This window comes from Mytilus californianus, unplaced genomic scaffold, assembly GCF_021869535.1.
Source record: "Mytilus californianus isolate M0D057914Y unplaced genomic scaffold, xbMytCali1.0.p SCAF_3, whole genome shotgun sequence".
In the NCBI taxonomy this organism is placed as follows: Eukaryota; Metazoa; Mollusca; class Bivalvia; order Mytilida; family Mytilidae; genus Mytilus; species Mytilus californianus.
Window position 1 is genome coordinate 39,023,356 of NW_026262679.1, and position 16,079 is coordinate 39,039,434.

A 16,079-nucleotide genomic window follows, 5' to 3' on the forward strand; every position below is an offset into this window, starting at 1 on the left:
GACTTGATTATAGAATTAATAAGTAAAACTATAAATAAGAGCAGGAGGAATTAAGGACAGTACATTGTCTAAAATAACAATAATATACTTCATCACAAATTCGTTTGCATCTGATCTCAGAATATGTTTATTTTGAAAAGTAGAAGATTTCTATATAGATACAATGAGTAGTTTATTGACCATCTTCAGAAATCTAAATAAAGTATTCTAACGTAATGACTAGATGTACATGGCTGATAAATGATTTTTTGGTGAATGATAAAATGTTTCAAGAATTAAACATTTCAATATTCTGTACGAAATTTCACCCTTGCAATTTTATTTGCAAAGAAGCGAACATAGATCATGAATACAACAGACGGAATCGGATTATTCCCAATTTGAGTTAGACCAGGTGACTCGTCGGGGAAATAATTTACTGCCAGGAGTGGATCTTCCGTCAAATGATTCCAAAGTTACACGCAGTATGAAGTATGACCCAGTAATAATTAAGTATTACACCCAATATTAAGTATGACACTCAGTAATAGGTATACCACCCAGTACTGAGTGTAACAACAAGGAACATCACAAAATCGTTCATAATGTCGAACATTTTGAGTCTATCACGAAAATACTTATTGTGCTTCCCTTTTACGACAAATTATGATTTCGATAGGCAAAATTTTATGCGCACGTAAAATTGGTTTTACCACAGCATTATTATGAAATATAAAAAAGACCACCGACAATCACTGAGTAGTTGTGTAATTTGATTATTCTGTAGATTTGTTATCGTTTAATCGAAATGACTTTTTCAAGGTTACTTAAGAATGAATTAAAAAATACTTCCTTCTTTAAGGAAAATAAATATTAATTTCTTCCGCGTACGTAAAGAGCAAGGAATTAAAAAGCTACAAGTCACAGATTGACCTTCAACAATGAACATAATTGGACGTCTTGATCTTCATGCACGGACTGAGTGCTTCAGCTTATCGTTAAAAATCCCGCAACAACTACAAAAATAAAGACCAGAAATAATTGCATTGTTTCTGTGATATACTTTTATTTTCTGAAATTGAATTAATATTTTTTTCCAACGTATATTACATATAGCACATCAGTAATACAATATTAAATGATATGTAACATGTTGAACTGAGAGCACACATCAGTAATATAATATTAAATGATATGTAACATGTTGAACTGAGAGCACACATCAGTAATACAATATTAAATGATATGTAACATGTTGAACTGAGAGCACACATCAGTAATACAATATTAAATGATATGTAACATGTTGAACTGAGAGCACACATCAGTAATACAATATTAAATGATATGTAACATGTTGAACTGAGAGCACACATCAGTAATACAATATTAAATGATATGTAACATATTGAATTGAGAGCACACATCAGTAATACAATATTAAATGATATGTAACATGTTGAACTGAGAGCACAATAGCAGCTAATATTTCAATTAACTCTATTGACTCTTTTCAGATAGTTTAATTAAGTGTTTTTTTCAATATCATCATGTTTATGAATGTACATAAATTTTGTTTTTCAAATTGATGACGACTTGCTATCACAGTAACAGACATGTACAACCATTTTTGTTTCTTTGCACGTTATTAAAAACCCATTTAACAGCAGCAGTGAAAAACAGTTTTATAAAAGAAAATAACACTTCCCTTAGAAAATTTGGTGCGTCCGAAGCGCCTTTTGAATATACCTCTATCAGTAACGCTAAATAAAACCTTGGATGCATAAGTACTTAAATACGTGAAAATCTACATGACTAAAAGTGTCACGAATAGAATAGCAAAATACATTTAAGGTCATTATAACCTTGCCTGAGGAAGTTGGAATATTGGTTTCTAAATAATTTTGAATGTATCGGTGGAGAATTTAATATATGTTAAATTTGGAATTTGCTGATAAAATTGGGAGTCAAATATTAATTTTTCTTTACACGAGTCATATCATGCATTGAGAGAATTTAAATATACCTTAATGACTTTGAGTAATGACTATTAAAGTATTTTTATTTTTATAGAATTATCAACGTTTGAAAGTAAAAGAAAACCAGTTAATACTTTTTATTACGTACGGGACTGAAAACGAAACAGGGAAAGATACAACAAATTATTTATAGAAAAAAAAAAGATTAAATCAAGTCCACTTTTATAACTTTAAGGATGTACTTAGGTGAAATTAAAAAAATCTAGAATTTAAAATTGATACTATGAGTCAGAAGAGCATTAGTTAAGGAACAAAATAAGCTAAAAATATTGATAGGTTATGGAGCTCCTTTTCGAGATATTCATTTTTTTTAAAATGGCGGGTAAAGGCTGACTTGGACTTTTACCTTATATTTGCATTGGTATTAAATCAAAGCGAAAGAAAAAAATCTTGAATCTGCTTAAATTTTGGTAAATGATCTTTTATGAGCTATTGAAGTCTTATATGAAAAGAAAAATTAGTGTTAGGGGGCAAAATATTTTATACTGTATCGTAGGAAAAAAACCAAGGAGTCCGAACATCTGACAAAAATTCCTAAACCTGACCCAAGTACATCCTTAAGTATATTCAAACGTCTGTCATACACTTATCCGATAATACCTTTTAACCCGGTTATTTACTCTAACGAAATACTTTTATCCTGGAAATTTCAATTTTATCAAGTAAATATTAACTTGACTGTCGTTTTCTACAGTAGTTTGTTCAAATTTATAACCAGTTGATCAGTTTGCTTTGATAAAATAAATGGCGATTTGGTCAGAATTTTGAATAAACTGCAATAGGTAAGAGCAACGCTTACAGTCAAGTCACAGTAAAAGTGTAAATACATATGATGTTAGCAGAAAAAGCGTTGACTGAAGCACATTTTGGATCTTACTACAAATGTGTGCACGTTCCACGCTATAACAACCCTATACATGATAAAAAGGAAGCATCAAATTCTTATAATTTCATTTTTGTGCTACAACCATAAAACTACAAGTTATTTAAAGTTTGGCCAGAATTTTGAATAAACTGCAATAGGTGAAGAGCAATGCTTCCAGTCAAGTCACAGTAAAAGTGTAAATACATATGATGTTAGCAGAAAAATCGTTGACTGAAGCACATTTTGGATCATCTTACTACAAATGTGTGCACGTTCCACGGTATAACAACCCTATACATGATATAAAGGAAGCATCAAATTCTTATAATTTCATTTTTGTGCTACAACCATAAAAAGTTATTTAAAGTTTTTAATCTGTTTTCCAGTGCATTGTTGTGACGTTGTCATGGGAAGCACGTACAGTCATGAATGCTGCGATTTTTGAATTCTATTAGGAAATAAAATTTATATTTTTGGAATGACTTGCGATTCTTTTCTGTTTATTATATTTAAGAATATTAATAAAACATACATGTATTTTAAATTTATATATCTTTTATAAAAAGAAAATTCGATTATCTCCAATTTGACATTTAAATCCGGGATGATGATCCTTTATGAACATCATCAGGTAGTGTATTACAACTGTGCAAATTATCATAAAACATCTGACTTTAAAATGGGATTGTGCTTACATTTCAAATGGACGGACAAACAGTGGGACTCACATAGATACAACTCAATATTTTGTTTGCGGGGATATAACTATTTCTTTCCATTCAATATAACAAAAATGAAAATGTTTTCGAACTTAAAAACTGAAAGATTCTTAAAGGAAATCAGATTACATTTGGGTTTAATTTGTCAATTTCTATTTTTTTAGTGGATTCAATATTTGATATTCATTTATGTATTAAAATATGTTGTTTTATTCTTAAATAGTTATAATCATTAAAAACTGTGATATCCATAAAAATACATTAATATATTTCCAGGATGAGAGTAAAATACATTTCCGCGTTAAGGGTTATTCTTAACCCAGTTAAGTGTATGAGGTATGACAAACATCTCATTGATTCCTTCGAAATGAAAGCATCAACAAGAACACAAAAATTCGTTCTATATAGATAAAAGGTAAGTAAATTTAAGTTTTTAGATAAAAAAAAAAAAAAAAAAAAAAAAAAAAAAATATATATACTTAATTGTTAAACAGAATAAAAAAATAAAACTACAAACATTGATCATAGTTACTTTCAGTTTCGGTTATCAGCTGTTTCCACACATGATACTTAAAATGTCGAGAGAAGTTAACTTTTACAGTAGTTACTTTCTTCCTTTACGATAAGGGTCATTATAAAGTTCATAAGTGCGTTACAAAGATATGGCTATACTGTAATAATGTCATGACAGCTTATGTACTTAACAGTAGAAAATATCTCAGAAGTTTGTTTTTCTTTAGTACTTTTCTTTCTTTTTAGAGTATCACAAAATTACTTTTATTCTGTGGAATATGTACAATTAAGTAATCCTTGAAGTTCGTTATTGTTTTAACCCTTCAAATAATAAAATTATTTTTTTTCCATAGGCAATAAAGAATATGGAAAACAAAATGGAGGCAATGGTATGATATTTCAAAAATTTAAGATATGTTGTTCGTTATAGATCAGAACAATGTCAGTGTGAAATCGTCGATGACTTTAAGCTCATTACAAGCTATTTGCAGTGTGGTTCAATGCATACACACAATAATAAGAAAATAAGTGTACAATAGATTTTCGAGTTTGAACAATAGAAATGTAAAGTGTATTATTTTTAATTTTAGTTTCTTGTGTACAATTTGGAATTTAGTATGGCGTTCATTATCACTGAACTAGTATATATATTTGTTTAGGGGCCAGCTGAAGGACGCCTCCGGGTGCGGGAATTTCTCGCTGCATTGAAGACCTGTTGGTGACCTTCTGCTGTTGTCTGTTCTATGGTCGGGTTGTTGTCTCTTTGACACATTCCCCATTTCCATTCTCAATTTTATTATCTTTCAAATATCAATTTGTTAAGATTAAATGATATAATTTATGGGTATCTATATTACTTACTTTGAGGAAAACGCGTGACTCAACCTGCAAAAAATAAAGTCAAGATTTTATTGGTTTTCTTCCATTTGCGCACAACCTCTAGATCCTGTTTACAATGTAGGTCCTTTTTTTTTTTATCTTACACCTCTTTAACTGTGTCGGTTCTTATAATCCTTGGCTTTTAAATTTTCGGCTTTGAGCATTCCTGATGAAGGTTATCCAGAAAAGTGTTTCGGATGCATCAAATTTATAACTTGTTGCTTTATTTTTAACAATGAAGACATTTTGCTAAACGATATCTTAAAAGATATTTTAGGAAGCTGTAACTTACAAATTCTGACAATGAATTATAATCAAAATGACCATTTAAGGTAAAATCTGTCAATTTTGACGGATCTATATCATAGTGACATATCAACTGACATGTCTTCAGAACAATGTACAGTGTTAAGTATCTTTTTAAAAAGAGTGTTCTTTATTTCTGGCAATTTAAGGGACCAGACATTGGCTGTTATAATATACCCCTTATAGTGTTGATGATTGCAAATCTGTCCATATTCGACTCATAGTCCAAGCAGGACTTGAAACTCGTAAAATGTTAATTAATCGTCTAATTGAGACTTGACTTATGTTGGACTTTTGATGTTTGACCTTTTCGGATGAAAACCCCATTGTTGCCACAAAAAAGAAATTTCTCTGTTAACCGTTAGTTAATTTCAAGATTATGCCCAAATTACACTAGAACTTTTTTTTTATCAAAAGCAGGAATGAATGTGAAGTTAGCAGCCGGTTCTTTATTCGATATTCAATATCCAAACGGCTGCTAGCAGTCGGTTCGATATTCAAATTTAGTTGAAAATCATAAAAATTAAAACATTCGATAACATTAAACAATGTTAAAAGCATGATAGTCATAGTTAAAAGGAGTGAAAAGATATGTAGGAAATCGTTTTATGACCCCTTCAACCTATCGTAAATTCTCGTTCTCAAATATAAACCCTTATATAAATCGCACATTTGTCTTTATGAAATTTAGATTTTTATCAATAAAACGACATCAAAGATGTACTTTTATATATAATATTTCTAGAAAAAAAAAAAAAAAAAACGATCACTCTAGTAACATTTAAAAATATAAATAAAAATAATTATGGAAAGCCAAAAGAAAAAAGAAATATATAATGAAAACCTACCGGAGACCGCTTAAATGACGGTGAGACCCCCCTGATCTTTTAATGTCCATAAAATTCGAAGATCTTTTAGACTATGTAAATATACAGATGGTATCAAAAGGATTTTCCAGAATAATGTCATCTTCGATATCTACGGAGGGCTTAAATTGTCATTTTTCAGCTAAAATTCGTCGAAAATTCAGGTCAAAGGGCACAGGGCGATGTCTAGACCCCTCTGATCTCTCAATCTTCCTAATATTATGCAGATAGTTAGTTAATATAAAGATACAAACGAGACCAAAAGGAATTTGGGTAAACTTCTTGTCTTCTATGTTTACGGAGGGCTGAAAGTGCCAGTTTGATATTCAAAATATATAATGAAAACCTACCGGAGACCGCTTAAATGACGGTGAGACCCCCCTGATCTTTCAATGTCCATAAAATTCACAGATCTTTTAGACTATGTATATATACAGATGGTATCAAAAGGATTTTCCATAATAATGTCATCTTTGATATCTACAGAGGGCTTAAATTGTCACTTTTCAATTGGCTCAAAACTGGCACTTTAAACCCTCCGTAAACATAGAAGACAAGATGTTTACCCAAATTCCTTTTGGTCTCGTTTGAATCTTTATACTTAGTAACTATCTGCATAATATTAGGAAGATTGAGAGATAAGGGGGTCTAGACATCGCCCTGTGCCCTTTTATCTGAATTTTCGACGATATTTAGCTGAAAAGTGACAATTTAAGCCCTCCATAGATATCGAAGAAGACATTATCCTGGGAATTCCTTTTGATACGATCTGTATTTGTACATAGTCTAAAAGATCAATACATTTTATGGACATTGAAAGAACAGGGGGGTCTCGTCGTCATTTAAGCGGTCTCCGGTAGGTTTTCACTATAAATTTTGATAACCACTCTGGCACTTTGAGCCCTCCGTAAATACAGAAGACAAAAAGTTTACCCAAATTCCTTTTGGTGTCATTTGTATCTTTATATTAATTAAATATCTGCATAATATTATGAAGATTGAGAGACCAGGGAGGCCTAGCCATCACCATGTGCCCTTTTATCTGAATTTTCGACGAGTTTTAGCTGAACAGTGACAATTTAAGCCCTCCGTAGATATCGAAGATGACATTATCCTGGGATATCCTTTTGATACGATCTGTATAAATACATAGTCTAAAAGATCATTCAATTTTATTGACATTGAAAAACCAGGGGGGTCTCATTATCATTTAAGCGGTCTCTGGTAGGTTTTTACTATACATTTTGAATATCAAACTGGCACGTTGAGCCCTCCGTAAACATAGAAGACAAAAACTTTACCCAAATTCCTTTTGGCGTCATTTATATCTTCATATTAACTAACTATCTGCATAATATTATAAAGATTGAGAGATCAGGGAGGTATAGCCATCGCCCTGTGCCCTTTTACGTGAATTTTCGACGATTTTTAGCTGAAAAGTGACAATATCTTTTTTTCGGGGCTTTCCAAAATTATTTCTATTTATAATTTTAAACATTACTAGAGTGATAGTTTGTTTTTATTTCCAGAAGTAGCAGGTATAAAAGAACATCTTTGATTGTTTTTTATTGATAAAAATCTATATTTCATAAAGAAAAATGTGCGATTGATAAAAGAATTTACGAAGCTTGAAGGGGTCATAAAACGATTTCCTACATATCTTTTTACTTCTTTTAACGATGACTATAATGCTTTACATGTTATCGAATATCTATTTTTTTTTGTTTTCAACTAAGAAATTTGAATATCGAACCGACTGCTAGCAGCCGGTTGAATATTGAATATCGAATAACGAATAACGAACCGGCCGCTAACTTCACATACATAAAGCAGGATATTGTGAAACTTCTATTATAAATGGAAAGCGTTATATAATTTGTCCTTTATTTAAGGTCATTGCTATGAAACGCACCATATATGAATTAAATAAAACTCAAGCAGAAATATTGGACAGAATGACATCAAATAGGTATGCTTCTGCAATTTTGTGCATTTTTAGAGATATATATTCACCTTTGTTTGCTTTATATGATAAAGCTTTTAATGCAGAATTAATAGATTTTCATGTATTAGAAAATATGTCTTAAAATAAGGTCTAGTATAATTGCACACACTATTAATTTGCCTGAAATTCTTAAAAGACACTTATCTTTTTATACTTTTAAAGATATTGTATGCAACTGTTTTGTTGTTTTATCTTGAACTGCCAGGTGTTCTACTTCTACCATTTAAAAAAATCATCACAGAAAGTAGGCTTATAACTGCGTACGCCAGACGCGTATTTTGTTTACATCTCAAACAATTCAAAGTTTTAATTTTGTAATTGACCATCGTTATTAGGTTTACTATTACGTCACTTTTGGATGTTCGCGTTAACCTTTGAGGAATTAAAACAAATGTGTTATACATTTGTATAATGATGAGAAAAAAAAATCATACGTCGATTTATTTGTTTCGTAAAGTTAAGCCTTTTGACGAACACACGAGTAATGAGCAATGAGAGGCTATTATCATGTTTTACCTATACATTTAAACGAATTCGCTGCATTAAACATTAGTTTTGCAAAAGTCAATGTTAAATATCAATTAAATCATATGATACACAAGTGATATATTTTGAAATCTTTGCATTTGGTAAAATTCAATATAAAATTCAAGTGTATGTAACTGTTCATTAAGTTTAAATTAAATGTTTTAGCACGAGTAGAACTTCAATGCTGGCTGTTGTCTCAAACGAAATAACACGTAAGTATATTTTAAAATATATCAACGACAAAATGTGGATTCTGACAATTTTAGTATAACCTTGTTCTTTCTCAATATTTAAACATAAATTTCATTGCTAGGATCTAATAACTGTGTTCTAATACATTAAGTAAAGTCAGAGTTTTTAATTCTTTTTGCGTTAATGACTTTTTGGCGGGAATGTAATTCACATGAGAACAAAAAGGTCAATATTTTGCTTTATTTAAGAGAAAAAACATAATTTTATCTGAACATTCATAATATACTCTGATAAGATATATGTTTTTAGAATTGGAAGAACATGTTAGTCGAGTAGAATCTGACACTCGGTCCATTGAATATACCAACAATCTTGACAATGTTACAAAGCAAATGTCCAACTTGTTGATGAAAGTTAACAGATTAAACACACTTGCAGTAAATCTACAAAAAACGACAGCCTTTGATGAGAATAGTGGTAAAGATGGTTCTACTGTAATTTTGAGTGAAGATGAATCTGTGTGTTTCTCAAATATACTAGACAGAAATGCATTCGGAAAGAAAGATAATATACCATCTAGTGAAAATTGGGAAGAATTTGAAGAAGATAATATCGAATATAGACTAGACAATGAATGTTGTAGCGGTGACGCTAATATCCACAACCTTTCAAACTATATGAATGGTAGGACAGTACAACTACTGACACACAATGCAATAAATAATGAATCCAATACCATCCATAACGAACCTCTTGGAGCACAAAACGATACGAAAAACATTAATAAATTGAGAGAAGGTAGTGATAACGTTAAAGTTCAACAGTCTTCACTATTAAACAACAGCGGAGATGAAAATGTCGTAAATGAAAATGAAAACGGACAAGACAACCCATTATGTACATTAAACAAGGAAGTTGATAATAAAGATTTACCTGAGATTGAAAATTGTAACATATCAAATTCAGAAAGCAGGATTCATAAAAATGAATCTGGCTATAAAAGTAAGGGACCGAAAACACAAAACGACAATCGCGTTAGCTTTCATAATAATCAGGAAAGTTTTAAAGGGGATATAGATAAAAGCCTTCCCAATATGGACGTTCAAATAGAAGAATCGATTGTACCCAATATAAAACCGACAACACACAATAGTGTTGACGAAAGACCTATGATGACGTCTACAACATCGTAAGTATCAGTACAAAATATCTCAAAAATATTCATTGTTAAATATATTGCTATATGATACTTCTTTTGATTAAATTTTTTCGTCTTAAGTTATAATCAGCTTTCTGCTACAATAGCGATTTTTTTGGAATAACCTTTAACAGGTACGCTCGAGACCGAAAATTTGAAAGCCAAAATGTACAACGTGTGAGAGTAAAAACCAGTATATTCTTACAAAATGTCAGGACACTCAAGCTGTATTAAAAGATGTGGGAAAACGTCGATATTGTAACATTTTGGTATTATTGAATTATCTTTCATAAAATTAACCCTTAGTTTCAGAAAAAAAATGATCTGATCCTATGTTTTCCTAAGAATCAAGAGTTATACTTACAAACAATGATTTAATTTGAAACATATCTAATAAGGATGTATTGTAATTGCTATACAGTTATGAACAATGTTTGGCCTATATCATGTCGATAATTATATTTGGCATTGCAAACGGTCATGCTTTTCTTATTCTGTTTATGACGTCGTTACACTTATTCCGTTGGATGTGTACTATTAGTTACACATTGTGCTAGTGACCTAATATGATATATATTGGGTCATTAAATTCCATATATACGGTTCACGCAAAGCGAAGCTCGAACCCCATATAGAATTTACTGACCCCATATATATCATATTAGGTCACTAGCACAATGTGTAACGTTTTTATCTTACCGACTATCTTAACATGTGGCATTTAGACTAATTGATCAAGTCTTCAATATAAAGAACCTACTTCCATTAGTCTATACAAAAACAAATGCCAACAATAACAAGAGAGGCGAAAGATACCAGAGGGACATTCAAACTCATAAGTCGAAAATAAACTGACAACGCCATGGCTAAGAAAGAAAAAGACCAACAGACAAACAATAGTACACAAAACACAACATAGAAAACTAAAGACTGAGCAACACGAACCCCACCAAAAACTTGTTAGCTTTAATGTGTTTTCTGCATTTATTTGAATCGGTCATTATTAATTTCTTCGTCTGTTGTTCGAGCGAAACGTTTCAGATTTTCCCTCAACGCCGTGTTTTTTTTATAAAGGGACGTAACATCACTACTAACCGTGTATTAAAATAAACCACGCCTACTAATCCCATATTAAATATACACAGTAGCCACGCGGTCGTTTTTAACCAATTATATTCATAGAAATGTATAGGAGTTAAGATAATGATTGATATTTTATTCTTGTAAGATTTGTTTCATTTGGTAGTTGTATTGGTCTTTCAACTAGAGTGTTAAGTAACTACTAGTTTCTTAGTTCGGTAATTTGTTTCTTTTGTTTCGTTTGTTTCGTTTGTTTTTTTTGTTTATTGCTTTTGTGTTCGTGGTAATCAGATGAGTCAAACCCTTTGCAACTGGTTTTTACATTAGCATAGCTGTTCTACCACTATCCCTGGTCGGGGGATGTTCATGCATCTAAAAAAATATTTAAAATCGCCACATTATTTATGTACTTGTCTCGTAACGTAAGTCAAAAATTAGTAAAATATTAGTTGCTGCATGCAATATTTGATTTTAGTTTTATGTTTTAGCATTAACAAAAAATCATGGTTTTTGAATTGGTTCACAGTTTATCTTGGTTTTTTTTCTCTCATGGTTGAAGGTCCCCAGTTGTGTCCATAGAACATTCCAAGTTGTCTTCAATATATTCTATTTTATCGATCAGATAATGCATAAGTCTTTGTCTGTTGAACAGTCCGATGTGTCTCTCTGATGGACTGTCCAGTATGTCTTTATAGACGTTCCGATTTGTAATTTTTATAAACGAGTTGTCTTCGGGTTGTGCTGCCTTGTACTTGGGCCTGGCTGGGCTATGTTTTAAAGTTTGTGAAGTGTTCCAGTATGGCGTGACTAGTGGCAAGATAAATAATTTTGTTTTCAAGAAGAGCCTGAAAATATTTTACGTATTATGTCTTGTGCATGAGCAAATGTTGAGAAGCATTGAGCTTAAATGAATTTATTTTCATGATAACTCTCGAAAGATTTTAACTTGGTAGTATTTAGAAGGTGCTCTGGCTGTTTGAAAAATAATTACTTGACAAGCAAAGAAACCAGAATCTTAATATATAACTCAATTGCCCCTTTCACTTAAGAAAAGAAAAACAAAACAAACAAACACATAAAAAAAAAACAAAAAAAAAACAACCAATAGCAAAAAAATGGCATAAATTTAAAAGATTGTTCTTATGTTGTGCTGTTAGTTACACCACTGTCTAATGGTTAGGGGAGGGTTGAGCGCTCACAAATATATTTTACGCCTCTAAATTCTTGATGTGCCTGTCCCAAGTCAGGAGCCTGTACTTCAGCGATTGTCGTTGGTTCATGCCTGTTAAATTTGTTTTTCTTAAATTTTTTGGTTATAAACTAGACCGTTAGTGTTCTCGTTTGAGTTGTTTCACAATTGTCATGTCAGGGCCTATTATAGCCGACTTAGTTTTTAATTTCCAACGAGATCACTGTTCAGATTGCATTATGTAAAAGTGCAAATCGAGAAAGCGCCAAAGATGTTGCTGAGTGTAGATTGAGAAAACATTTTACAATGCTCTATATTGCTCGTTAATAGGATATGGACTAGTAGCTCTTTTATTTGTTATAACTGTAAAACAATGAACATATACTATTACATTTAGATACAATTCGTCCAGGCGATCAAGAAGAAGGAGAAGGGAGGAAGACATATTTGTTGAACGTATGTAGGATATAGTACTTATTTGACCAAAAACTAATTCATGTAATTAAGAAAAACTATGTTAGTTCGCCTATGCCTGTTCTCACAGAAGTATTTGTTTGTTGATAATGTTGCGTTTGATAAATTTGTGATTTATGCTGATATATTTTATGAAATTATTTTTCGAATGCATATTTTATATTGAAATTGTGTGAACGATTTGACTGATAATCGTTAAAGTTTTAGATGTCTCTTTTCCTTAGTTAAATAAATGTACTCAAATTTATTTGTAGGACTATTTCATAGTGATCAACCCAAAACTTTTAGAGAATGGTATCATCATTTCAGACAAGTGAAAGTATATGGTAAGTGTTTTGAAATCAAATAATCTTCTGTATTTTTAAAGTTATGGTGTATTTATTCTTGAGATAACTTATCTTATGTGTGCCACGTAATTCTCTCAATTTTAGGCCAGTTTGTATCCTTAAATTTAAATAAGATGTACACCACCTATTCCTCACTGATTCGTGTTGCTCAGCCTCGGTTTTCTATATTGTGTTTTATGAACTGTTGTTTGTCAGTTGGTCTTTTCCTTTTTTGCCATGGGGTTGTCAATATAAATAAGATGATGTGGTATGAGTGCCAATGAGACAACTATCCATCCAAATCACAATGTGTAAAAAGTAAAAAATTATAGGTCAAAGTACGGCCTTCAACACGGAGCCTTGGCTCACACCGAACAGCAAGCTATAAAGGGCCCCAAAAAGACGTGTGTAAAACAATTCATACAGGAAAACCAACGGTCTAATCTATATAAAAAACGAGAAACGAGAAACACTTATGAACCACATAAACAAACGACAGCAACTGAACAACAGGCTCCTGACTTAGGACAGGATCATACAAAATGCAGCGGGTTTAAACGTTTTAACAGGCGCCAACCTTCACCCTAACCTGAAACAGTGGTATAACATTACACTATAAAAAGACACACAATAAAATACCAATTGAAATGGCTTAACTCGATCAGAAAGACAATACACAAATATAAGTAAATATACACTGAACGAATAAGTTTGATCTAAGACACAATATAAATAAAAAGACAACTTTAACCTAGGACAAAATGGCGTTAAATAAAGTAACGTACACAGGTAAATTTAAATATAATAATTTTGTTGTTAGGAGTACAGAAACATTTTTTACAAAATAAATTTGTTATTCATAGTACAAGTACAGAAGTGAATTTTTTTTCGGCATACTTATCAAATGTGGTACATATTAAAAATAGTAAGACGAGATATAACACAAAATAAGTAAACATTGAATAACAGAAATGCATTACAAATTGTGTCAACAGGTCAAATAATACGAAAGTACGATTTGAGAGTACTCGCAGTTACTGAAAGCTAGTTAAAAACCTATTAATTATAAAAAATCATGCATCAGAGACTAAAATCAATTAAAACACATCAGGCAGGGATTTAGTGTTTTAACGCCATGGACAGTCAAAGAAGACTTGACTTGTGCAATGCCAAAATAAAAGTAACGACAGGCAGTAGGATAGTTAGGATTAAACCTTATAATAAATATGTATGATGTTATGTATATGTTGTGTACAAGTTATCATTTTGTACAAATTATAATTTGTACCAAAAAATTGTAATTTGTACAAAAAGTGCTTGTGCAAATTACAATTTGTACAAAATTTGACTAAAATTCACTTATAACTTGTACAATAATTTATAGTATTTATTTTGTTATAAAAAAGCATTGATACATACTATAGAATTTTTATTCAATGACTACACAATAGACCTTATTTACAAAATACAAAAATAGTTCAGTATCATTTGATTGAGCATGTGAGTGAATTATGGCTTTGGTAATTGCACAACATCTTTTGCTTTTTGCATTTACATTCAGAAGTGGTGCATCCCCCTTTGTATTTACATGAAAGAAACCCCTGACCACCAGTTTTTGAAAGCTTCTTAACTGCTTCACGTAGCGAAAGTTGAAGCTCAGAAACTGTTTCGGCGAATAAAGATGTGTCTTTAACAGCTTCAATTTGATTTCTCGACAAATATCCTGTTAAAATTCCTACAGCTGTTTCAATGCGGTATCCAAGTTCTCCAGATTCAATAATTACACTTAAGATATTTCGAGGATCAGTTGGGGCACGATCATATTGAGGAATTAGTATAATGACATTATCCCCCACTGCAAGTTCTGATTATTTCTGTTTTGGCTTGGATCTGTTGGCCAGACAGCGCACGCTTCCTGGCATGTTTGATTGGTGTTTTAACGTCAGCGTCATCCTGATTGTCACTGGGGCCAATTTCTATTGTACTATCACATTGTCATTGGGGCCAATTTCTACTATACTATTAGAATTGTCACTGGTGCCAATTTTTGTTATTCTATCACAATTGTCACTGGGGCCAATTTCTATTGTACTATCAGAATTAACTGGCATGCATGTATCAATTACATTTCCTGTCTCCATCTGGGTTCTTTTGTATTTTGTAAATAGGGTTTATTGTGTGGTCATTGAATAGCAATTCTGTAGTGTGTATCAATGCTTTTTTATAACAAAATTCATACTAGAAAATATTGTACAAGTTATAAGTGAATTTTAGTCAAATTTTGTACAAATTGTAATTTGTACAAGCACTTTTTGTACAAATTACAATTTGTACAAAGTCAAAATACAAATTATAATTTGTACAATTTTTTGGTACAAATTATAATTTGTACAAAATGATAACTTGTACACAACATATAGATAAAACAATTTCTAAATAGAAAATAAACATCCCAAAAAACCATTCGAAAAGAATACAAATTTAATTATGTTTTAATTTGTTGATGACAAAATGGATGTTAGTGCCAATGAAATCAATATTCAAAGATCTTATTACAACATTAATAAGATAACCTTTACTAATAAGTTTGTTCGATAAGTTGACGCGGATCACATAGTGATTTCCGCACTTTTAGTACAATATTACCGTAAAATTTAAGATGTGAAATACCATTTTTAATAAGTTTTCTACAGGTACAGCCAAATTAACTAATCAAATCTTAGTATCTATGAGAGAATTTAGTAAATGTTTTTAGTAATTTATGGTAACGAAATCCCTGACTTAATAATTTACCAGTGATACATTGATTACGTTCGTTAAAATCTTTGACATCATTACACACACGGGCATAACGAACGAGTTGGGATATATAAACACCGTATGATGAAGCCAAAGGAACATCGCCGTCTAAAAAAGGAAAA

General features: G+C 31.2%; 1 protein-coding gene across 1 annotated transcript in view; it reads left to right on the forward strand.

Moving 5' to 3' along the window:
• Nucleotides 1-3,894: 3,894 nt before the first annotated feature.
• LOC127734536 (uncharacterized) overlaps nt 3,895-16,079 on the forward strand; it is a 56,450-nt gene continuing 44,265 nt past the window's right edge. Inside the window, exons 1-7 of the mRNA XM_052244461.1 lie at nt 3,895-4,017; nt 4,469-4,504; nt 8,059-8,135; nt 8,865-8,911; nt 9,201-10,080; nt 12,756-12,814; nt 13,087-13,158. Of these exons, the coding sequence (XP_052100421.1) occupies nt 4,481-4,504; nt 8,059-8,135; nt 8,865-8,911; nt 9,201-10,080; nt 12,756-12,814; nt 13,087-13,158 (1,159 nt within the window). The 5' untranslated portion in view covers nt 3,895-4,017; nt 4,469-4,480. The remainder of the gene's footprint in view (nt 4,018-4,468; nt 4,505-8,058; nt 8,136-8,864; nt 8,912-9,200; nt 10,081-12,755; nt 12,815-13,086; nt 13,159-16,079) is intronic.